Here is a 21,107-nt window from a genome sequence, read left to right as displayed (position 1 = left end):
TTCATACGGAACGTAAATCTGAAGGGGGCATTTCACAGCTACACACTGCACATTTACACAATTTACATTCTTTCAGCGGATCAGTTTTTAGAGATTTCGTAATTTTCTAAAAGCTTTTTTTCCCATGAGTGTTTATACCATCGGGCACCTGCAGTGTCAACATGACGGCACTCCCTTTGGCCTTATTTAAGAAGACTAGACTATTCTACTGTCAGCTTTTACACAGAAGGCAGTAAGTAAAGCAATAACCCATGACAGGGTGTGCAGTAAGACATATCTTACACACACCTGGGTGCGTTGTGAGGCACAAGGCCATTGGCTGATTGCTGTCACCCACCCAGAAGTACAGTGAGATATCTTACCACACACCCTGGAGTGGCTTATTGCACTTATAAAATGGCTCTGTTTATTTTATAAAAAACAAAAAACAATAACATTTTACAATTTTAATTACTGTATCCTCTGCCAGTGCACAAGTACAAATTTGGCTAAAAAAAACTGCTGAGTAAATCATTTTTTGTTCTCCAGATAATGGTTATTTCTTTTAAAGTGCAGTTTAAAAAAACTGCAAAAACTGCTTATTGACATGTTTTATACACTTTGGTAAGTAGAGTTAACGTCTGAAATCCCTGTTTCCCTCGTACAATAATCAAACTCTGCACCTTCATTTATTGCTCCAAACACGCTGCCTACACATTTTCTCAACACATTTTCTGCATGACAGTCCCAGACTGTCATGCAGAACAGCTGAACAAAACTGCTCACTGCATTCTAACACACACTGATGTCTGCAATTACTGGGTGACTCTGGGGAAGTTAAACTAGTGTTGAGAAGAGATACAGGCAGCACGTTTGGAGGAATTACAAATAAAGGTGCAGCGCGGGATTACTATACTAGGGAAACAGGGATTTCAAACGCCAACTTTACATACCAAAGTGTGTAAAACATGTCAGTAAGCAGTACATTTTTTGTTTTTCAAACTGCACTTAAAATAACCTTGAATATCTAAAAACAATTATAAAAAATTTGTAGCTTCTAAAGACACAGTATAGGAACTATTTTACACTGGCACAAGGCTACATTGCATACAACCTAATTTAAAGTTTAAAATGTTATTGCTTTCTTCTTATAAAATAAATATTTTATAAGTGCAACAAGCCACAGAGTGTGGGGTAAGACATATCTTGCTGTCCTTTTGTGTGGGTGAACGCAGTCGGACTATGGTCTCATGTTAGATAGATACGTCTTACACCCTGTCGTGGGTTAGTCCTTACATAATGACTACTGGGAATCTGACTGGCTGAGACAATCAGAGGGGTTTATGATATATTTTAGGGGATTCACAAGCAGTTATTATCAGTTTTTTTTCTTCTGAAGAGAAATCTAAAGATTTAATTAATGATCGTTTTTCGTGAACTGGCCCAATACAAAATCCGAGCCATCAGGAGAAGTATGATGATAGGCTAATTGTATAGGTGCTCTTTTAAACTGTAAAAGACTACACAATTACAGTAGCCTATTGTATGTGGCAGTCAAGTTTGGGAAGCCAACTTTCTCTGCTATAGAAAGCTAACAGGGCTTGCAATAAATCTCGGGCAGGGTTTAAAGTGCAATAAAACGGTGTGTTGTTTGGACTCTGCTTCTCGCTAATCCCACCACACGCTGCCCAGTGTCCCCAGCGGGACTGGTAAAAACAAACAGTAACTACAGGCCCATTCCAGCTGGATTAGCTGTCGGTGTAAGAATAGACACAGCCAAGGAAGCTGGCCATGCATTCAAACAAAGGTCAGTGTTCCTACTGAACGAAAGCATTTGAGTGGCACAGGAATGCAGTTAACCCCTCCAGGCACGACTACAGAAGCGCGGCACAATGGGACATAATCCAGTGCAGCTTTCTTTTATTATGACTGCAGTATACAATGATTGTACCAGCATGTCAGAAACATACAGCCTCAGCCACGGCTGTACATTCTAATTAGAGCCATAAGTAGCATGAAAAAGATCATGTTTAAATACAGGCATACAACGTGCCTCCACACTCCCCCAGGTAACTTGTGCTACAGAAAAGTTCATCTCAATTGGATAAGCTGTTCTTTAGCTATATTTAAAAATGTAAGTATGACATACAGACAGTGGGGTGGACAGAAGCAAGATTCGTGACAACTGGACATTATCTAGATACTTTATATGCAAACATGAAATGCTGTATGTAGGAACACCGGCCTCCATTATATAACAACTGAGGGTTTTCCCTCGTTACAAAGGTTCCCTCCTTTTAAGGTGACCCTGTATACCGTGGAAAGGTATAGACGCTGCTTTGGTCCCATTTGCCCCATTACATTAGCCCTTGTATTTTCAAGACCAAACGAAACACAAATCACACACACTATTACCTACGGCTCTCAACTCTTAACCGATCATCCCCAGCAAGCAATAATGATGATCTGCGACTCGCTCCTCGTCATCTGAAACTGAAGGCTGTGACTCTTACCAGTTTCTGAGTCAGTCCTGGGGGGGCCCACTCGTAGGTTATGGTATCGAAGGTGGGGTCTTTCCTGGACACGATGGGGTTTGTGATGATCATCCGGTTCCTCTTGTAAATCCGCCCCCCATCCCCGCCCTTCACCCGCGCCGTCAGGCTGGAGTTCTTGGAGTCCGTCAGTAAGCGGCCAATTTTCCGATCATCCTCGGCGTCTGAGTACAGGTCGTGATCCTCCGGGCAGCAGCGGCATACCTGGCATAGCTTCCTGTGTGCAGACAGAGAGGATGGCATCAAAGCCCATGGCATTATAGCAGCCCAGCTCCAAGGGATAACAGTCTGAGAGGATCTCACGCCAAAGGACTTTTGTAGGGCACCTGGCATCAACACACAACAAGGTCTTTAGTCATTTGCTATTTTAACATGGGTAGGGATGTGAGACTGACCTTTATACAACGGAGATCGTTTTGGAATGTATCTGCATTCATTAAAATGACCGGGTGAATCACACTCTTCCTAATTACACCTAATTGTACTTGTTAGAGGTCTTAATATATCAGGTCATAAATATATCCCCTTTGTCACCGCATGTATTATTCTACCTTGTTAAATTAGCTGTAGCTAACAAAATAATTCCATTAATCTTAGCCCTTTAACACTTTCCATAGCTACATAGGTCTCAAATGAGGAGTTTTAAAAGAAACACATGTTACAGCAGACAATCTGAAAACATGATTTCTGTAATGTCATGTCAATAACTTAATGTTACAGTACGAGGATGCAAAATGCTTCATAATTATAATACAACAATATGACTGTGATGGGGTGCAGCCTATTTTGTGGTGGTTCTGTGTTTTTTGTATTGTTTAGAGTGGATGTGAGTGAGTTTGGGGTGTGGTTCAGTGAATTTATGTGTGCGGAATGTGCGGAATGTGCCTGGGCTAATGAGGTGCGAATTGCCCAATTAGCCCAGGCACCTGTATAAAAGGGAGTGGTTGGGTATGTTAGGAGGTGAGTGTTTGTTAGGAGGTGAGTGTTTGGAACAGTGAAAAGACGTGTGTGAGAGAGTGAGTGATTCTTTCTGTATAGTTTATGTTTAAAGCCTGTTTTTGTGTTCGTCATTTTGGTTGGCCACCGTGCCTTTTTATTTGTGTTTTGTTAATTAAAATATTTTGGTTTCACTGCACTTTCTGTCTCTGAGTCTTCCCTCTGCTGCTATCCTGCCACAATGACATTTTGACAATATCTTTTTAGCCTGGCAATGAAAAGGGTAAGGTTAAGTTTAACGTTACAAGAATTCTGTGATGGTATTTGTTCCAGCATTTGTAAATTGATAATAGTCAGTCTGTTTTGTCAGGGAACCTGAAGTAGTCAGTTAATAGGCTGGATGGTTTCTTACGCCATCATCTTAAAATCTCAGACTAGATAATCTTCAAATACAAGCAACATATTTTAATAAGCCAGACAGCCCACAAGGACAGTGGCACTGTTGTCCATTTAGTAGCAATGCAGAGTGGCTGGGTGGAAGGTTTGTACTTCATTCCCGGACTGGCATCACACTGAATCTTCACCACTGCACAAACCTGATTATTCTCTGTTCAGGGTCCTTCTGGGAGGGGAGTGTATGGATACATACACGCACACTGTAACTCTTTGTAATACATTTTAAATTCTGAACATTTTTGCATGGGTTGGTTCTATGTTTTGGAAAGCTCCAGGATGTCACCCACTTAGAAAGTTGGAGAACTGTAAAGATCACAGCTTGTACAATTGTGACCTAACACTATATCAGACAGAATCTGGACAAGCTTTATTAGCTTGTGACAGAGCGAGAAGGTATTTGAACTGCAAATCTTCCTCCCGACCAGAAAGGGCGCTCTGTAAGGTTGGTGGTAAGCTTTCCCCTAGACGGGCTAACCGACCGGAAGTCGGGAAGTGCGTAGCTGCAAGTACCTTGACCGACTCCATTGCGATCAGCTGCGAGGTAAACATGGATTGGAGCCACCATGGCGATGGGCTGGTCTGGTAGTACAAAGGGGACGCATCTACGTGAGCACGACCCCTTACTGCTGATGTACTAACTGAGCCCGAGCGCTTTTGTTTGTTTGTTTTATTTGTGTGTTCACAGAAGAGTGAGAACCAGGGAGCTGCAGCCACGGAGCCAGCCTTATTACCCTGAGCACTACTGCACTGCAGAGCCCAATAAAAACACAGAAGGACACTGAGCGCTTTTCCGTGCACAAACAGGAAATAACAGAACAATTGTGATTGTATTATTATTTGGGGACGTAACCCGTCGTGTTTTGCACCCAATACCATTGCTGGTAAAGGGTTGCCTTATTATTTGTTGGTACGTAGCGTGACATGGCTTTATTAACATTATCACTCCCCTCATGCACCACTCGCAGCGTGACACAGCTTTATTAATATTATCACTCCCCTCATGCACCACTCGCAGCGTGACACAGCTTTATTAACATTATCACTCCCCTCATGCACCACTCGCAGCGTGACACAGCTTTATTAACATTATCACTCCCCTCATGCACCACTCGCAGCGTGACACAGCTTTATTAACATTATCACTCCCCTCATTTTTCAGCTGATAATCTTTTGGTCCTTACCTTTTATTTTTAAAGTTAATTCAAGTACAGTGCTCACTCAAACTTTAAAATCCCCATTACTGGCTTGTATTAGCTATGGATAAACTGCTGCATCCTGGTACCTTTGCTGTAGTTCCGATGGTTATATTGCAGCTAGACCATTGGAGAGAGATCTAATTACAACACATGACATGATTAGGTACCAGGTCTAGGAGATTAGAGACTAGAGCTCCTAAATGAATCTGGAACACCACAGAGTGAACATTAAACTGTCCCCCTGCAACACTCTGCCCCTAGTGGATGCAAGAAATACTGCTAGAACCTGGTATTCCTTACATCAGCTAGGGGCAGTGTTGCATGGGGACACTCTGCTATACATGTGTGTTGTCAGACATGATTCGCACAGCACTACTGAGGCCACAGGGGGTGCTATAAAATTCTGAGTTTTAAAAAAAAGTCACCAGGATGTGATGACGGAAACAGAAAATGAAACCAAGTGAATGTAAACCAGTGCACGTCCTCATAATGTCCTAATAATCACACAGCACCAGAAATGTTTAAAAATATTTGTATGAAATCAGATTATAGAGAAATGCAATCTGAAACGTCTGCAGGAGGCTCAGAGTGCATGAGAAAAGTGTGCTGAAGATTGAGGCAGTTATTGTGATCGCCATGTAGCGCGTGACAGACAGATGGGCATACAGACAGCAGACTGATGGACACGGTCAGCGCATAGGGGTCCCCATGTTTTGAAAGAGGACCCTAAAGAACAAAAAGAACAAGTTAAGATCTCCATTGCAGGTTGCTCCTCATGTAACTTAATAACTGTGCACTATGCATCAGTTTTATCCATGAAAAGGTTAAAACAGTCTGGGCAGCAATAGGGCCGCTGGCTTCAGTTTGACTAAATGAGAAAAGCATTAGAAAAAAATAAGAGTTGCTTTCAGGGAGGATACTTTACCTCCAAGAATGTGGCTGGAATCCAGTGCAGATCCCTTTACATCTCAAACAAGGCACACCTCTTCCTGCTGACTCTGGCGCCACAGACATCTGGAACAATGAAACAAAAAGGAACCTCTTTCAGAGACATGCAACACAGCAGCGAGGCGATCGCACTGTGTATCGTCTATCAGGAATTGTGCCATAGACTTGTGTGGTCCACGGGCCTGCTGCTGTGGACCATTGCCAAGAAAGGAAACAAAAGGAGAAATCAAGAGAGCTTGTTCCGAGGCCATGAAAAGGTCTCTTAAATCAGCAAGGAAAAGGGATTTTCATTGGGTAGGAGATCCTTCAATAACATTCTTAGGAACTGAGGTGTACCTGGATGGGATCAGAAAAACATCCAATTAAGTCAACAAAACAAAACCACAATGTTTTAACTGCTTGGCGTGAGTGACATGTCCCAACCAAACCCCATTCATGAACCACATTGAGTTTTGACTTTACATCACTAGTCAGTATGTTAAGTGGGAGTTTGGGGAATCTGATAAGACAGCGAGCACTCTGTCAGGAACGCCCAGCTGAGACGATCTGTGAGGTTTATCGCATACTAGAGAACTTTCAAGTGGGTATTCTTGAAGTGTAACCAGTGAGCCATTTGCATATTTCTGCTGCTTTAATACTACTGCTTTTTATACTGCTTTGCTCTTGCCAAAAATCATTACACTTACCTTACAAGCCCCTCCCATTAATGCTTCATGGAGATGCGTCATATAAAACACTGCTAGAGGTCTCTTTCTATGTGAGTTTTGCAGATGTGATAGGGGTGACAGACAGGTGAGACACAGGAGGTGTGACAGTACCAGTGATAGCACAGCATGGGCGAATATACAGTTCTGATCCCGGTTAGACACACAGTAATTAGAGGAGTTGGACGGTCTTGTCTGGGTAGCGTGGGCGGTCTTGTCTGGGTAGCGTGGCTGGTCTTGTCCGGGTAGCGTGGGCGGTCTTGTCCGGGTAGCGTGGGCGGTCTCGTCCGGGTAGCGTGGGCGGTCTCGTCCGGGTAGCGTGGGCGGTCTTGTTCTTGATTCATGGCCTGTCAGCAGGACCCTTTTATTGCGAGATGCTCAGCTGGGACACGCCCACATGCTGGCCAATCACCAGCTGCTTCACTAAGTAACGGTTATATCCTCCATAACTGTAAATAGTACTGTTAAAAATATCCGTGGTTATTGAAATAAAACAATGCTACTATGTTAATGAGTCTGCAGTCGGTAGCTATCGAGTTTGCAACAGTGCTGGTTATAGCATTGTACTAAGCTTGATTCATGGGTTTGCAGTGATCCTGAATTTCGAGAGTACTCTGTCGAAACTGATGCGATTAATTTGCTGTTGTATTGTTGTTGTCTGTAGCAGAAGAACTGCAAGAAAGTGTATTTCGCAAAGTGAAAACACGTTTAGCATGCAGGTGGTACAGCAGACTAGATGCACTTCTGTGATACTGGAACTCATTTTGACAGTAGATACAAGTAACCCTCTTTCTATCCAATGAACCGTGATAAAGTTTTTTTAAAAACAAATTTCCCATTCACAAGTCCTTCAGTTTGAGTGTATTAAAATGGTGACACAGGAAATGACAGTTAGTATAACATGTTGCATGAATCTTTTAAATGTAGCGGTACCGTGCTGGAATTAGCTTTCATTTTCAAAACAGCTCGGTTGTGGTTGTAACCGTATAATGTCATACAATGCAGGATTCAATGATAATGTGGCACACGTTACTTTATTTTTTATTTATTTATTATTTATTTTTTAATCACTGTCTTTATAGGTGTGTATGATTTGTTAGTTACCAGAATTTCAGTCAACAACTGAAGACAGATAAGAGGATAATTCCGAACCACTTAATTTGCACCGATGAAACAGAAATCCCCATGGATGCTGTAGCTAACAGCTACTGTGCCTGAAAATAAACCAGATGTATAAATACACTGCAGTGCTGACAGTGACTGATAAAAGTGCCAGCCATCTACTGTGGTGTTTAAAGGTCTAGTCTATTGTACGTCAGGAACAATACAAATACTGTAATACAAACCGTATGACCGTGACAGAAGGGCTTCCATCATGTGTACAGCTCAAAGCTAACTTCTGTACAGGGCTCTGTGAGATAAGCATGAGTGCTGTGTGATGACAAGTGCAGTCTGGATAGACGGCTTATCACATTCCTCATGCCACTGTGAAGGGGGCTTCAGTGAGAACAGAACAATCCCAGTCAATCTGCTGGTCAACTTTCATTGCATAGTGACTCTCCCGGGGTATAATGGGAGTCAATGAGGAACTGATAATATCACTTTGGCTATTATCACGATGAATATCAATCACACTTATCAGTCATCCAACTGATTTCAACCTCAAGTAATATCACAAGTAAAAGCATAAGATTAGATATTGTACATGCAAGTCAGTTGCTGTTGTACTGTATAACGCTGCACAGTACAGCATACAGTATATTTACAGTATTTCATTATTTAAATGTGTTGTACATGAACAGTATTGTAGATTACCTTAATTATTACTGAACACGATTGGAATCAATGCAATATCTAGTATTATATTTCTAGTTCCACAGCAAAACAAGTCGATTTGTTGTCTCAACAATTCTTCTGTGTTTTAATGCTTCTTTTGCCAGGTTATTGGTGAACCCGATAGTCAACTCTGCTTATTGTCCCCATGTTTAAAAAGAGTTTAACTGTAGCATAATAACTGAAGGACCCTGTGACAGAAATACAATGATTCTTGGTAGAAAATCTCCCTCCCGACCTGTGAGGGCGCTAAGCAGCGAGAACAAAGTACCTTGGACGGGTTGGCCCGACAGTTCTTTCCCAGGGTTCAAGGGAAGTCGGCCAGCTAGAAAGGGGGCGGAACTCCGGTGCATTAACTCATTGACCCAGAAGGGAAACGATGTGTCGTGGATTGGAGGGGCGGCTGCGGACCCGTGAGAGACCCAGTGATAAAACGTATCGTGTTTTGTTTGTCTATAATTGTCTTGTTTGTTATTTGTTCCGGAGATGTCGCCAAGGGCCAGCACAAAACCCAGAACAGCACTGTACTACTGTCACTTATAAACATGTATCACCCACCACATGCACTACTGCACACACCCAGGACTGGTGACCGTGTTAGTATATTGTGGGGCGGATATTTGTGTTTATTATTTGGGACTGCAACCCTGTTGTTATTTATTCCGTGCTCTACACATTGTTGTGTATTGCCGGGGATTATTATTTGGTCACCAGACCTGGAAATATAATAAACCTTTTTCCAAACTGGATTACAAACCTCTCTGCCTGCTTAATTACGCACTGCATCACTCCTGCACCTGTACCCAATCAACCACTTTGCCACAGACCCTCATGTGTTACTGCTTACTTATATAATACTATAAAACCACATTATACAGTAAGTGGATCTTACAGAGAAATAACGCTACAGGCCAGTCTACCCAGTATACCCACTCTACCCAGGATACCCACTATACTAATCAACATGCTATGCATCAACACAGCATGTTCCATTTATATTCCACAAGGGTAATGACTGGATTAACTAAAGTGCTAGGGGATAACAGTCAAGTACTTTCTTGACAGATACAGATGACAAGTAGCTCTGTAACAGGATTTATTGTGCAGACTAAAATGAAACTATTCCCACCCCGCAACCTGATCCACCAACTGTCTTCACTATTGCATAGTATGTTCACATGGTAATACTGAAAAAAGAATAACACTACACAACAAGGAAATTGATCCAAAGTGGCAGCTCACTCGATGGCACTTCTGTAAAGCTATTACCTGATGTGCATTTCATTCTATTCTTGGTCTCACAGTTTAAAAAAAAAAAAGTAAAACAGTTATAAAAGGCACTTCATATCAAAAGGACACTCAGTACTGCATCTCCAGCCCTGCCCCACTCCTTGTTCGCTGTATTTATAACATATCTCTTCATAGTAGTGCATACTGATAAATCATCTCCTGTTCACTCGATTTATCACCAAACTCCTCAATTTTGCTCTCAAAAAGCTTGGCAAATGTCTGTGATTTTCTTTGAGCGCTGGATGCGGAAGCAGCTATCTTGTTTGGTTATGTCCGTGTTATGTCTGTGGTGAAGGGGCTATGCGTATTGCTCAGAATCTTTTTTTTTCAGCTTCTCTCAGCTTCTATCGGGCTCTCTCGGCCATTGAAAGCTTTTCTCTGCTTTTTCCGGAGAAAAAACGACTAGGGACCTGTGTATGACGCCTTTTTGATGATGACATCGGACTGGAAAGGAAAAATTGTAATGTCAGACCAGGTCCGACATAGGACCACAAACATGTTAAACATGTATTTTAATTTAAAAACATCATGCTGTATTGGTGCTACACTTGGTTAAAGACACCTCTGTTTGAAAGCTATGTCTTCAGTTAGTGTTACACTTGCTTGGTTATTTCAGCTGGAAGGTGAATGTGTCCCCACCCTTTCAATGGCTTACTTTCTGTCATTAACCAAAAAGCTGCTTCCCCTTTGTTATCCAAACTGTACCTGTCTTGTCCCTATGATACCTGGATACCTGTCGTGTCCACCTCCATGCTCCAGGTCAACAGTACTGTACTTCTGTTTCTGCCATTTTGCCTTTCCATAAAAAAAGTTAACAAGTATGAGCACAAAGACAGTAGCAGAATGTGAGGGTCCCCAGCAGGCTGCAGGGAGCGCAGCCTCATCACAAGCAGCCCTGCTGTACAGAATGTGAGGGTCCCCAGCAGGCTGCAGGGAGCGCAGCCTCATCACAAGCAGCCCTGCTGTACAGAATGTGAGGGTCCCCAGCAGGCTGCAGGAAGCTCAACCTCATCACAAGCAGCCCTGCTGTACAGAATGTGAGGGTCCCCAGCAGGCTGCAGGGAGCTCAACCTCATCACAAGCAGCCCTGCTGTACAGAATGTGAGGGTCCCCAGCAGACTGCAGGGAGCTCAACCTCATCACAAGCAGCCCTGCTGTACAGAATGTGAGGGTCCCCAGCAGACTGCAGGGAGCTCAACCTCATCACAAGCAGCCCTGCTGTACAGAATGTGAGGGTCCCCAGCAGGCTGCAGGGAGCTCAACCTCATCACAAGCAGCCCTGCTGTACAGAATGTGAGGGTCCCCAGCAGGCTGCAGGGAGCTCAACCTCATCACAAGCAGCCCTGCTGTACAGAATGGCTGCTACACAATGAGGCACTGGGGCGGATTTCAAAGCATCAGTCATGTTTGAAAGGTGAAAAACTGGAACTGAACAGGGCAATGCAAGTTCTCTTAAACCCTCAGGAGTTTTGATTCTCATTTTGCCAGTCCCAGGCTCCAGCCATTTGTAAGAAAGAAATGTCATTGCTGTGCGAAGTATGGCAAGGAATGGATGTTCTCATTAAAGTGGTTGTTCTTTTCTATAGAGTTCCTAATGTAAATTTAGAGACTATTATGAAATTACATTTCAAAATACTTAAAGCCTCAGTCTTTACTGTACAGATCTCAACCATGTAAAACGATGACACTGAAAAGATCTTTACACCACAGACTGTAGATAAACTGTGTTCTTGTACTGTATGAAGTGTATGATGACCAGAACTGAAAAAGCAATAACCCTACATTCTCCTGGTAAGTATCACAGACATGTTAGAAATGGCACTGTTCTGTTTCTCTTCACATGGTGGTTGGTGTCAGTATGTCAGTTCTGCAGCCCGTGGTTGAAAGCTGTGTCCACGCCAGGTTACGTGTGATCTGGCAGGGTAGTTTCCTAACAGGAGGCTGTGTGGTCCAGTGGTTAAAGAAAAAGGCTTGTAACCAGGAGGTCCCCGGTTCAAACCCCAGTTCAGCCACACTGACTCATTGTGTGACTCTGAGCAAGTCACTTAACCTCCTAGTGCTCCGTCTTTTGGGTAGTTGTAAATGATTCTCCACCAGATGCATAGTTCACACACCCTCGTCTCTGTAAGTTGCCTTGGATAAAGGCATCTGCTAGATAAACAAAATGAACTGAGCTTGCTTGTGGGTTCATACACTTTCAGAATCTTTCTACCAGTTTAAAGATTGAATAATACTGACTTTGTGTGTACTGGAGCCTCGTCCCTCGACAAAGAAATACAGACCCTGTGTGTGTTTACTGGATTTAGCCAGAGCCTTCTGACAATTTCTTTACAAATGAATGGAATCAATTTGTATTTGCAATTTAAAAAATATATATAAACATTCCTTTGTAATAAGATACTTGTATGGGTGGCGCTTACGTTTTTCTCTTTTGTATTATATTTGTGTACAGACGTCATCTAGTGCACAGAACACATGGCACAATTCTAAAGTTAAAAACTTCTTTATGTTCAATAGAAGTTCTTGAGTTTAATCTTTATCGCTATTATTTATTATAAATTGTGTGTGTACAGTGTAAGTTGGCTCTTATTATAGCACAGTTTGAGAAGCTTAGCATCGGGTTCCTCTCGTCCAAACTGCACGAGATAATATCTCTTATACAATGAGAGACAGACTACAGTACGCAAATGATGTATGAACCTATAATTTTATAATTTTAATAATGCGATAAAAATGTGTTGTCCATGAACTGTATAGCATGTGTGTGCATAATACAACTTCTGTGACATTTTAAAAGAGTGTACATTATCTGAACTTTTAGTGGGCAGACTTGTTGTTTTCCTGTCCAATACAGAACAGTATTGTATATTATTGAGGAAAGGGAGGCGTTGAAATGCAGGAATCTATTTTGATCCGCTTGCCAGCTTCCAGCCTCCGATATGACAGGAAGAATAACTGCTGTTAATCCAGCCCAGTGCAGCACATTCTTGGCTGGGATCTCCCTGCTCTGCAACAATGTGCGAATTCATGATGAAGCCCAAGAGATGGCCTGGCTATTTTAGATGAGGTGATTTGATTTTTCCGTGTGCCCCTCACACTGTCCTCACTCAGTTCAGACACAGACCTTTGTGCATGTCAGTCACACCTAGTGATTACCCTGGCGACCCCACTACTGAACTCCCAGAGCACACATTTCAGTTTCACAGCAGCCACACCCACAAATCCTCTAAGGAGCAAGTGGAGTGGAGTATAATGGAGTGTTTTTAACTTCACAACTTTTCAATTAATTTGTGAATATGGGTTCAAGGAGAGCTGGCATGGCACTGGCAACTGGCACTGGTTTACCATGTTAAATTAGCATGGAAACAGTTTCCATGCCATTCTCATGGTTATACTGTCCATTTACCATGGTATACCATGGTTTGCCATGTTTTACACTTTGCTGTGATTTTACTGTGGGGAGCTTTTTGAAAGGGTCGGCAGCTCTGTAAGCGAGTGCACTACAATTCTGACCTGAAACCTCTCTGCCTCCCTCAAGATTTCCATTACATGAGAGTAGATGTTAAAACTTCATGCTGATTTGAACTTGGCTCTCACCAAGATAAGCACCAACTAAGATGTAGCTTTACAGTAAACTAATGTGATTCATCTGTGTCTCCATCCAGAATGTAGATATTCTTCTCCCTGGTGTTGATGGCTGAAGTGTAATGCTGGCTCCAGGGATCAGCTTATTTTGCCTCCCCAGCGCATCAGCATGACAACCGTCTGGATTGAGCTAAGTAGGGTATATCTCTGGGGTCTTCAAGTGGGAACCTTCCATTCTCTGTGTTTCGTCGACTAGCCCACGACACCTCAAGAGGGCTCGACAGTGATTCTGGCGTCCCAGCATCACCCCCCTCCGTCCCCCACTCAACTCAACCCAGTTTACTTACCCATACATCAGCATTTCTTTCTTTTTATTGTGCTTGAGATCCCCAACCAGAATCTTTCAGTCTCAACCACAGCCAGTTGCTGCTCCTCTCTGCTGCTTCACATAAGTTATTCACTGTGCGACGCAACACTTGGCTACTCTTGGTTGTAGAGTGTGCCACAAATCCTCGACAACTGACCTCCACAGAGTAAACCCGGACTCCATCCTCGCTGTTCCGCTTCAGCAGCAAGTTGAGCATACCACAGTTTCTTCCTCTCATACACCTCAACTACAGCATCCTCCCATGGCACTGTTAACTCTACCAGGTGAACAAGGCGTGCTGATGGTGTGTAATGTTTTGATGGAACTGGTGGCAACTTATTGGTTATGTTACGCGTGTCTTCCAATGCTAAGGCCAAACATCTCAGCACCTGGTCATGGCGTCAAGTAAACTGTCCTTGGCTAAGACCCACCTTACATCCTGTCAAAATGTGCCTTAATGTTGCAGGTGATGAACACAAAGGACATGAGGGATCCTCTCCTACCCAGAGGTTTAGGTTCTGTGGTGTTGGGAGAACATCATAAGTTGACCTGATGAGGAAACTGATCCTGCTCTGTTCCATTGTCCATAGGTCTTGCCAGCTGATCTTGCATTGTTCCACACTCTCCCATCTCATCCATTCTCCCTGCTTGGCCTGGGAAACTGCTTTTATACACCTCATCCTCTCCTCCTGCTTTTGCACCTTGTTGACTACCAGCTTCCTCCGTTGAGCTGGGGCTGCCTTGTGCCATGTAGGAGGAGCTGAACTGAGACCAAGACCCCCTCTTCCATGCGGAACTTGCCCCATGATATCACTGATTCAAAGGGCAGCCTTTGCATCTTCCACGGCTTTCTTTGCTGCCCACTTTCTTCCAGTTTTCAACACAGGTGCTGCCTCCCTTATGCATAACTCTACTAATGTAATTTCCAGTCAGACCTTGGCGCACTAAAACTGCCATGTAGTGCTGAATTCTGAAGTTGAAAAACTAAATTGCAAATCTCCAAAGTAGGCTTTCACTAAATTTGTTATTGTCATCGGTACATTGAAAAAATCAAATGCTGCCCAAAGTAGTTCATGTGGCACTGAACCGTATGCATTAGCCAAATCCAGGAATATCACATGGAGCTCCTTCCTCTCCTTTTTAGCTGAATTTTCGACTTGTCTCGGCTCCTGTCGCTCCCACTCGGCCATTGAATGGTTTTCTCGGCATTTTTTTCCGGAGAAAAAACGACTACAAACACATTTTTTGCGTATTTTTGATGATGTTGGACAGGGTCCGACATTGGACTGGATAGGAATAATTGCAATGTCGGACCAGGTCCGACATAGGACCGCAAAGGGTTATTTGTCTCCAATTGTGTCTTGTTATTAGTAGACGACTAACATGTTCCGGAGCTGTCGCCAAGGGCCAGCTCTAACCCAGAACAGCACTGCACTTGTATCACAAATAACTGTTTTTGCACCTTGAGCACTAATTCACTAACAGACTTGTGTATGTGTTTTGTGTTTCGTGTGGGTGTATAAAGAACAGGACTATTATTTCAGGACAAACCCGGGGATTACAATTTAAGCAATACATGCCGCTGTATTACTTAGCATCACAACTTTGCACCTGGATTATAATTGTTCTGTTCATATATAATTGTTCTGTTCTATAATTGGTCTGTTCATTGATCACCTGCACCTGTACACTGTTAACCACTTTGCCACAGGGTCCAGAAGGAGGGAGTTTACAGGTACCCCCCAACCCTCCTAAACATATGGGGGTGTCCAATAGAAAAGACACATGGGTGAACAGTTAGAATACACCAAGGTGGTCTGGATGTGTTACAGAAAGCCACTTGGTACAGGTATGAGGAGTTATCTTAACTAGTGCATTGTTTCTGTGGTTTAGATTCAGCCTCACATCCTGGTCCCATCCTGGACCTGTCCCCCTGCAACACTGCCCCTAGTGGATGTTGGAAATACTACATCCAGTTGTGTGGTATTTCTTACTGATGGATAGAAAAGATATATCCCGCTGAACATACAGAACACAACGGCAAACACACTATCAGCAGGGGTCTGTCAGAGTCGCTGTCATGACTGAAACAATCTTACAAGAGGGAGATGCAGCCTTTATATAGTACATATAAAACATTTTCACAGCAAATGAAGGTCAAACCCAAGGTCACTGCAGCAGAGCATGTGATTAACTTCGCTATCTGAAAACCAACAATATGTTTTTCTCTCTAAAGATGGAAATGTCTTGAATGCATACCCTAGTAAGTATAAGGTTCCCTTAAACAGTCCTGGAGTTCAGAACCACATCAAACAAAACAAAAAAATAAAGCAAATAGAGCAAGATCACAAGCCAGACTAGTTCAAGCCCCATATTACTGTCTATAAACTCACTTGACCCTGCTCATTGTAATGTACTATTCTTAGAGGCAATCAGCACAACTTAAAACATTTCCCAATGTGTGCTTCATGTTGACTCTACTGCACACTAAAGAAAAGGTCATTGTTATTTTTAAAAGAGTATTTGATTTGAGAAGTAACTTAGTACAGGAATAAATTATCAAAGTTACCATAACAGATGCAGGGCTCAAAACTAACGGTGACCATGCGGCAATTGCCATGGGTGCCCTTATCAATCGCCGCAATGCCCCTTAAAATGTATGTCTATTCATGGCCATTATGGCTGCAGTGCCCTTTCAGCTACAGCAACATGCCTGTATTAGGAAGTGTTTGCATCCAAACAGTAACATGATTTACGTGGTTACGTTGCACCAGTTCCAAACACACACTTGTCAATATTTCTGAATGCGCTACGACATCGGTCTGCATATGCAAAGCCGGCATACATTTTTAAAATTAAGCGCGAGAGACGGACGATAACAATCTGACCAAACACAAATGCCTGGCAGTCCAGATGCTGTATTAACACCAGCAGAATACGATAACCCCAGTTAAGTGGAAACTTAACATAAAGAAAATAATTATAATGAAGGGCTGAAAGGCAGCAAAAGGTCCAAAATACTTTTAAAAATTGAAACGGTATCAAGCTGGAAAATGTTTTCTTTGTGTACTCCAATAAACAAATGTTGTCTTTCATCACTCAAATCGTAGGGTGCCTACATAAAGTTCTGAGTTTTATTGTTTGTTATATCTTCTTTAGCAGATGCATCTGTCCCAGATATATTCGGTTACATTGCCTTCAAGAGTCGGAGAATGATTTAATTGGGCTAGTTACATGATGAGCTGATAATATCTCTCGACTTCAGCCAAAGAAAGCAGGCACGGTAATTTAAGATGTTACCATAATAAAAACAGTAAATGTAACGTGAGTTTTGTACTAAAGCAGTCAGCTGCTGCTGGGAAAACTGGGAAAGTTTATTTCTCAAATTGACCATACTTGGGACTGTAATTAGGAATTGAACGTCTGAAAAAAGCAGGTTAATTTGACACCTTGTGGTGAACCAGATGTAATTTGACATGGTTTTGAGAGCTCTGTTGAGGCCACAGAGGGTGCTATAAACTTCTCAGCTTAAAGTCAACTGGATGTGATGAATGAAACAGAAAATGATATGAAGTGAATCTAATCAACACACGTTCTGATAACTCTCCATACCAAGCTGCTTTCTAAAGGTTTTACAAACAAACTGTATAACCTTATAAAAATCTCTCAATCTCTCTCTCTCTCTCTCTCTCTCTCGTCAACCTCGGTTAACTTGACACCTTCGCTTAATTCAACAGACAGTCTTGGTCCCGGATTTTCTCCATATAAAACATATGCATCCTGTCTCTTTTCATTTATTAATTCTACACCACGCTTTACTCGTAACTTGACAGTTATATAAAGGTACCGAAGGGATAAAGGCTATTAAAGACTAGTGGAGAACTCGACACTGTTGTTTCACGTGAATGACCTCTGACTGGAAATGGATCGTTCATTCATTCATTCGCAACGACCAAGTCCAGCTGGTTACAGTATCAGTGCACAATAAGGGAAAAATGAGTTCTCGTTCAATTGGCTTTAAAGCTCAGGTTATTCAAAGCGGGTGTTTCTGAATGCGAAACAATCGACAATGCTTGATTTCTGAGTGAAACTAAGTTGTTTACTATTGTTTTTGCTGACCAAGTTAATGATGTATAATGTACATTTGTTAACTTTTCAATCGCCGCAATGCCCCTCAAAATGTATGTCTATTCATGGCCATTATGGCTGCATGTTAATGATGTATAATGTACATTTGTTAACTTTTCAACTGTCTTCATAAGGACATTTAACTAAAAATAAACTTGTAAATACTGTAATACTGTAAACGTGTAAGTTCTGTTACTTATATGCATGTCAATGCCATGGCTCACCCGTGGTTAACTCGACACCTCGGATGAGTCAACTCTAAATGGCATCCCTGTGGGATGTCGAGTTAACCAAGGCTGACTGTATAAAAATTAGCTGTGTTGTAAGACAAATACAATATTGCACCAGGATGATCTTTCTAGTGATCTTTTGATTAAAAACAAGTCAGAAAGCAAGTGCCTGAGCCAATGACAAAGCTCTATAAGGTTATTTAGGCATAAGAAGGGCTATTGTCAGAGAGGAAATATCTGTCATGTAAATTCGAAATCTCCTAGGAGGAATCAAGCAGTCACTGTTAAGGATCTGTCAGGATTTCCAGTCCATCTTCCTCTGTGTAGATGAAATCCTCTTCTTATTTCTTATTAGCATAGGCTACTTTATTACAAAAACAGTACAGTAATATCAGTTGAGATATTAAGTCCTGGCACTGTCTGTCACTGAACTGAGTCCCTCTACAGGATCAATATACTGTGCACATGTATTATTTAATCTACCTTCAAAAGCAGAGTACAAGGTAAAGGGTTAGTTATTAAAAGTGGTATTAATAACTTTAGGTGTACAAAACGTTGCATAACATTCCTCACACACTGAGATAAAAAGAGCTCCTGGGTGTTCTATAGAAACCCACATGGTGTGTCCTATAAAGAACCCTTCTTATATGCTGAACAGAGGGTTCTATATACAGTAATGGGTTCCATATGAAACCAGAGTTCTGAATAGAATCAGAGGGTTCCAATTCGATGCTTCATATTTAAAACCCCTAATTAGGGCTCTACTGGATCAAATGTGCGTGTGTGGTTTGGGTTTGAGAGTATTACAGCTCTTCTGACGAGAGTTTATGTTAGGAGAGGCATATGCTAAACAGTTCTTCAGTGGTGTATAAACAATTGAACTATTAAGACATCATTATCATGTAATTGGAGGCACTTGATCTGTATGGTGTGACTGCTCTAGATGCTGTACCGTACCCCATATACAAAGGGGCGATTGTGCAGATAGGCTCCACAAGCCAATTTGGGATCTAGCCATTTGCAAAGTGCACCAATGCATTTTCTGTGTTGTAAGTAATACAGTTATACATCCTCAACACAGTACTGTAGCAAAGGGTTGTTTACAAAATAACCTTTACTATCTTTTATTAAAATAAATTCAATGGCAAATGTTTAAACTAGACGCCTTTCTTAATGTCTGGAAGAAACACCTGTCATTGAAATGATGAATTATTGTAGTATTTCTAAATGTAGCACTAGTGAGTGTTCTGTATGGATTACAAAATAACGAGGGCATTTAGAATAGCCTAATTAAGTTCGCACTACTGGGCAACACGTTTCATATTTGAATACAGTAGGACTACAATAAGTTATTAAACACTTAAATAAAACGACTCGCTGTAAATGTATGTAATCTAACTGAACTGGTTACAGTAGCCTACACTAGCAGCTGAGGCAGGGATTCCTATCAGACAGGAAAAGACATTCGACTAGATGAAACACATGATACATGTGCACGGTACAGACTCAATACACCTGCACAAGAGCTCTGCATTGAGAAACGACTGTGCGAAAGCTTGATCTTTTACATGTAAAATCCCCGGTGTTAGTAACAAGTGTTAACACGCATATTATTTTAATATTCTTATTTATAAATGATGCTTATTTCAAAACTTGAAGGTGCTGCGGTCGGCACTTGTGTACAATGCATTACCATTAAGTCACGTGGCGCAGTCTAGCCTGCCCAGTACACTAGACATATTTGCATTGCTTTATAGTGAATGAATTAAACTTCCTTTGATATTGTTGGCTGCTTTTATACTGTATATATTGCTGTCTTCAGTGGGATTTGACTCCGACAGACACGCTGCCAAGATAGTTAAACAAATAAAGGGCCTGCTTTCCCTGGAAATTATTTGGGTAATTTTCCGGTTTTTCCCATGTTTATACTGTGTATTTATCACAGCTTTATATTTTGCCGTGTTTTCTGTAGGGTTTACCGTAGCTCTCTGGTCTTTACAATACTTACCTATGCTTCACCATGCTTTCACTGCGCTGTGCTTTTAATATGATACACTTTTATAAAGGTTCACATTTCTAAAAGCGGCTGCAGTTTATGTTGTGCTCAGTGACATACTATCTCACTATTTTGACTTAGGATCTTGTTATTTCGACTTACTAGTTCGTTATATCGAATTACTAGCTCGTTATTTTGACTTAGTAAGTCGAAATAACGAGATAGTAAGTCGAAATAACGAGATAGTAAGTCGAAATAACGAGATATTAAGTCAATATAATGAGACAGTATGTCAACCTTATAATGGAAATGTAAAATGTATTTCGTTTTTTTTTATTGGTGGCGGAAATGGGCTTCCATACAAAATTGATAATTAAAAAAAAAAGCATTTATGAACGCATGCGAATGTAATTTAGGATTGCTGTACAAAGGTGCGTGTCAACGATCAACTAAGGTGTACTTCGTGAAACAAAAATTAAACTTACCTTTTGCATTCCAGCGCTGAGATCCATAACAGATATTTCCAGATGTATCTCTTTGAAATCTCTTATCTTTTTGTTTTACTGTGATTATTATTTTAAGTTTTATTAGTCAGCCCTACACTGTCAATATCTTGTTTGCAAACTGTAGCTAATCTCAGAATGCTCGCTTTAATGTGAGGGTGGGATTCCTCACGGAACTCCGCCAGCCAATCGGAAACAGATACAAACTTCTTCCACCCAATAGGAACCTTTCTGTTTTTTTTCCTCTCTTTTTCATTATCTGGGAACACCCAGTCTGTGAAAGTCATGACATCACCCATGTGGGATTAAATGATAAGACAGTGAAATAATTTTTGATTCACATTTTTTCACACCACACTCAGAGGGGGTTCAAAGGTTTCCCGTCATCATAATCCTTAATGTTA

The 21,107-nt window shown here is 41.7% G+C and overlaps 1 protein-coding gene across 1 annotated transcript in view; it reads right to left on the bottom strand.

Moving 5' to 3' along the window:
* LOC117412082 (LIM and cysteine-rich domains protein 1-like) overlaps nucleotides 1-20,834 on the bottom strand; it is a 42,124-nt gene extending 21,290 nt beyond the window's left edge. Inside the window, exons 1-3 of the mRNA XM_058988890.1 lie at nucleotides 20,686-20,834; nucleotides 6,045-6,133; nucleotides 2,493-2,748 (exon numbers count right to left, since the gene is read on the bottom strand). Coding sequence (XP_058844873.1) covers nucleotides 2,493-2,748; nucleotides 6,045-6,133; nucleotides 20,686-20,712 — 372 coding nt within the window. The 5' untranslated portion in view covers nucleotides 20,713-20,834. The remainder of the gene's footprint in view (nucleotides 1-2,492; nucleotides 2,749-6,044; nucleotides 6,134-20,685) is intronic.
* Nucleotides 20,835-21,107: the final 273 nt, after the last annotated feature.

This window comes from Acipenser ruthenus, chromosome 16, assembly GCF_902713425.1.
Source record: "Acipenser ruthenus chromosome 16, fAciRut3.2 maternal haplotype, whole genome shotgun sequence".
Taxonomy (NCBI): domain Eukaryota; kingdom Metazoa; phylum Chordata; class Actinopteri; order Acipenseriformes; family Acipenseridae; genus Acipenser; species Acipenser ruthenus.
Note: the sequence above shows the minus strand (reverse complement) of the source record. Positions and strands in the feature narration are given on the sequence as shown.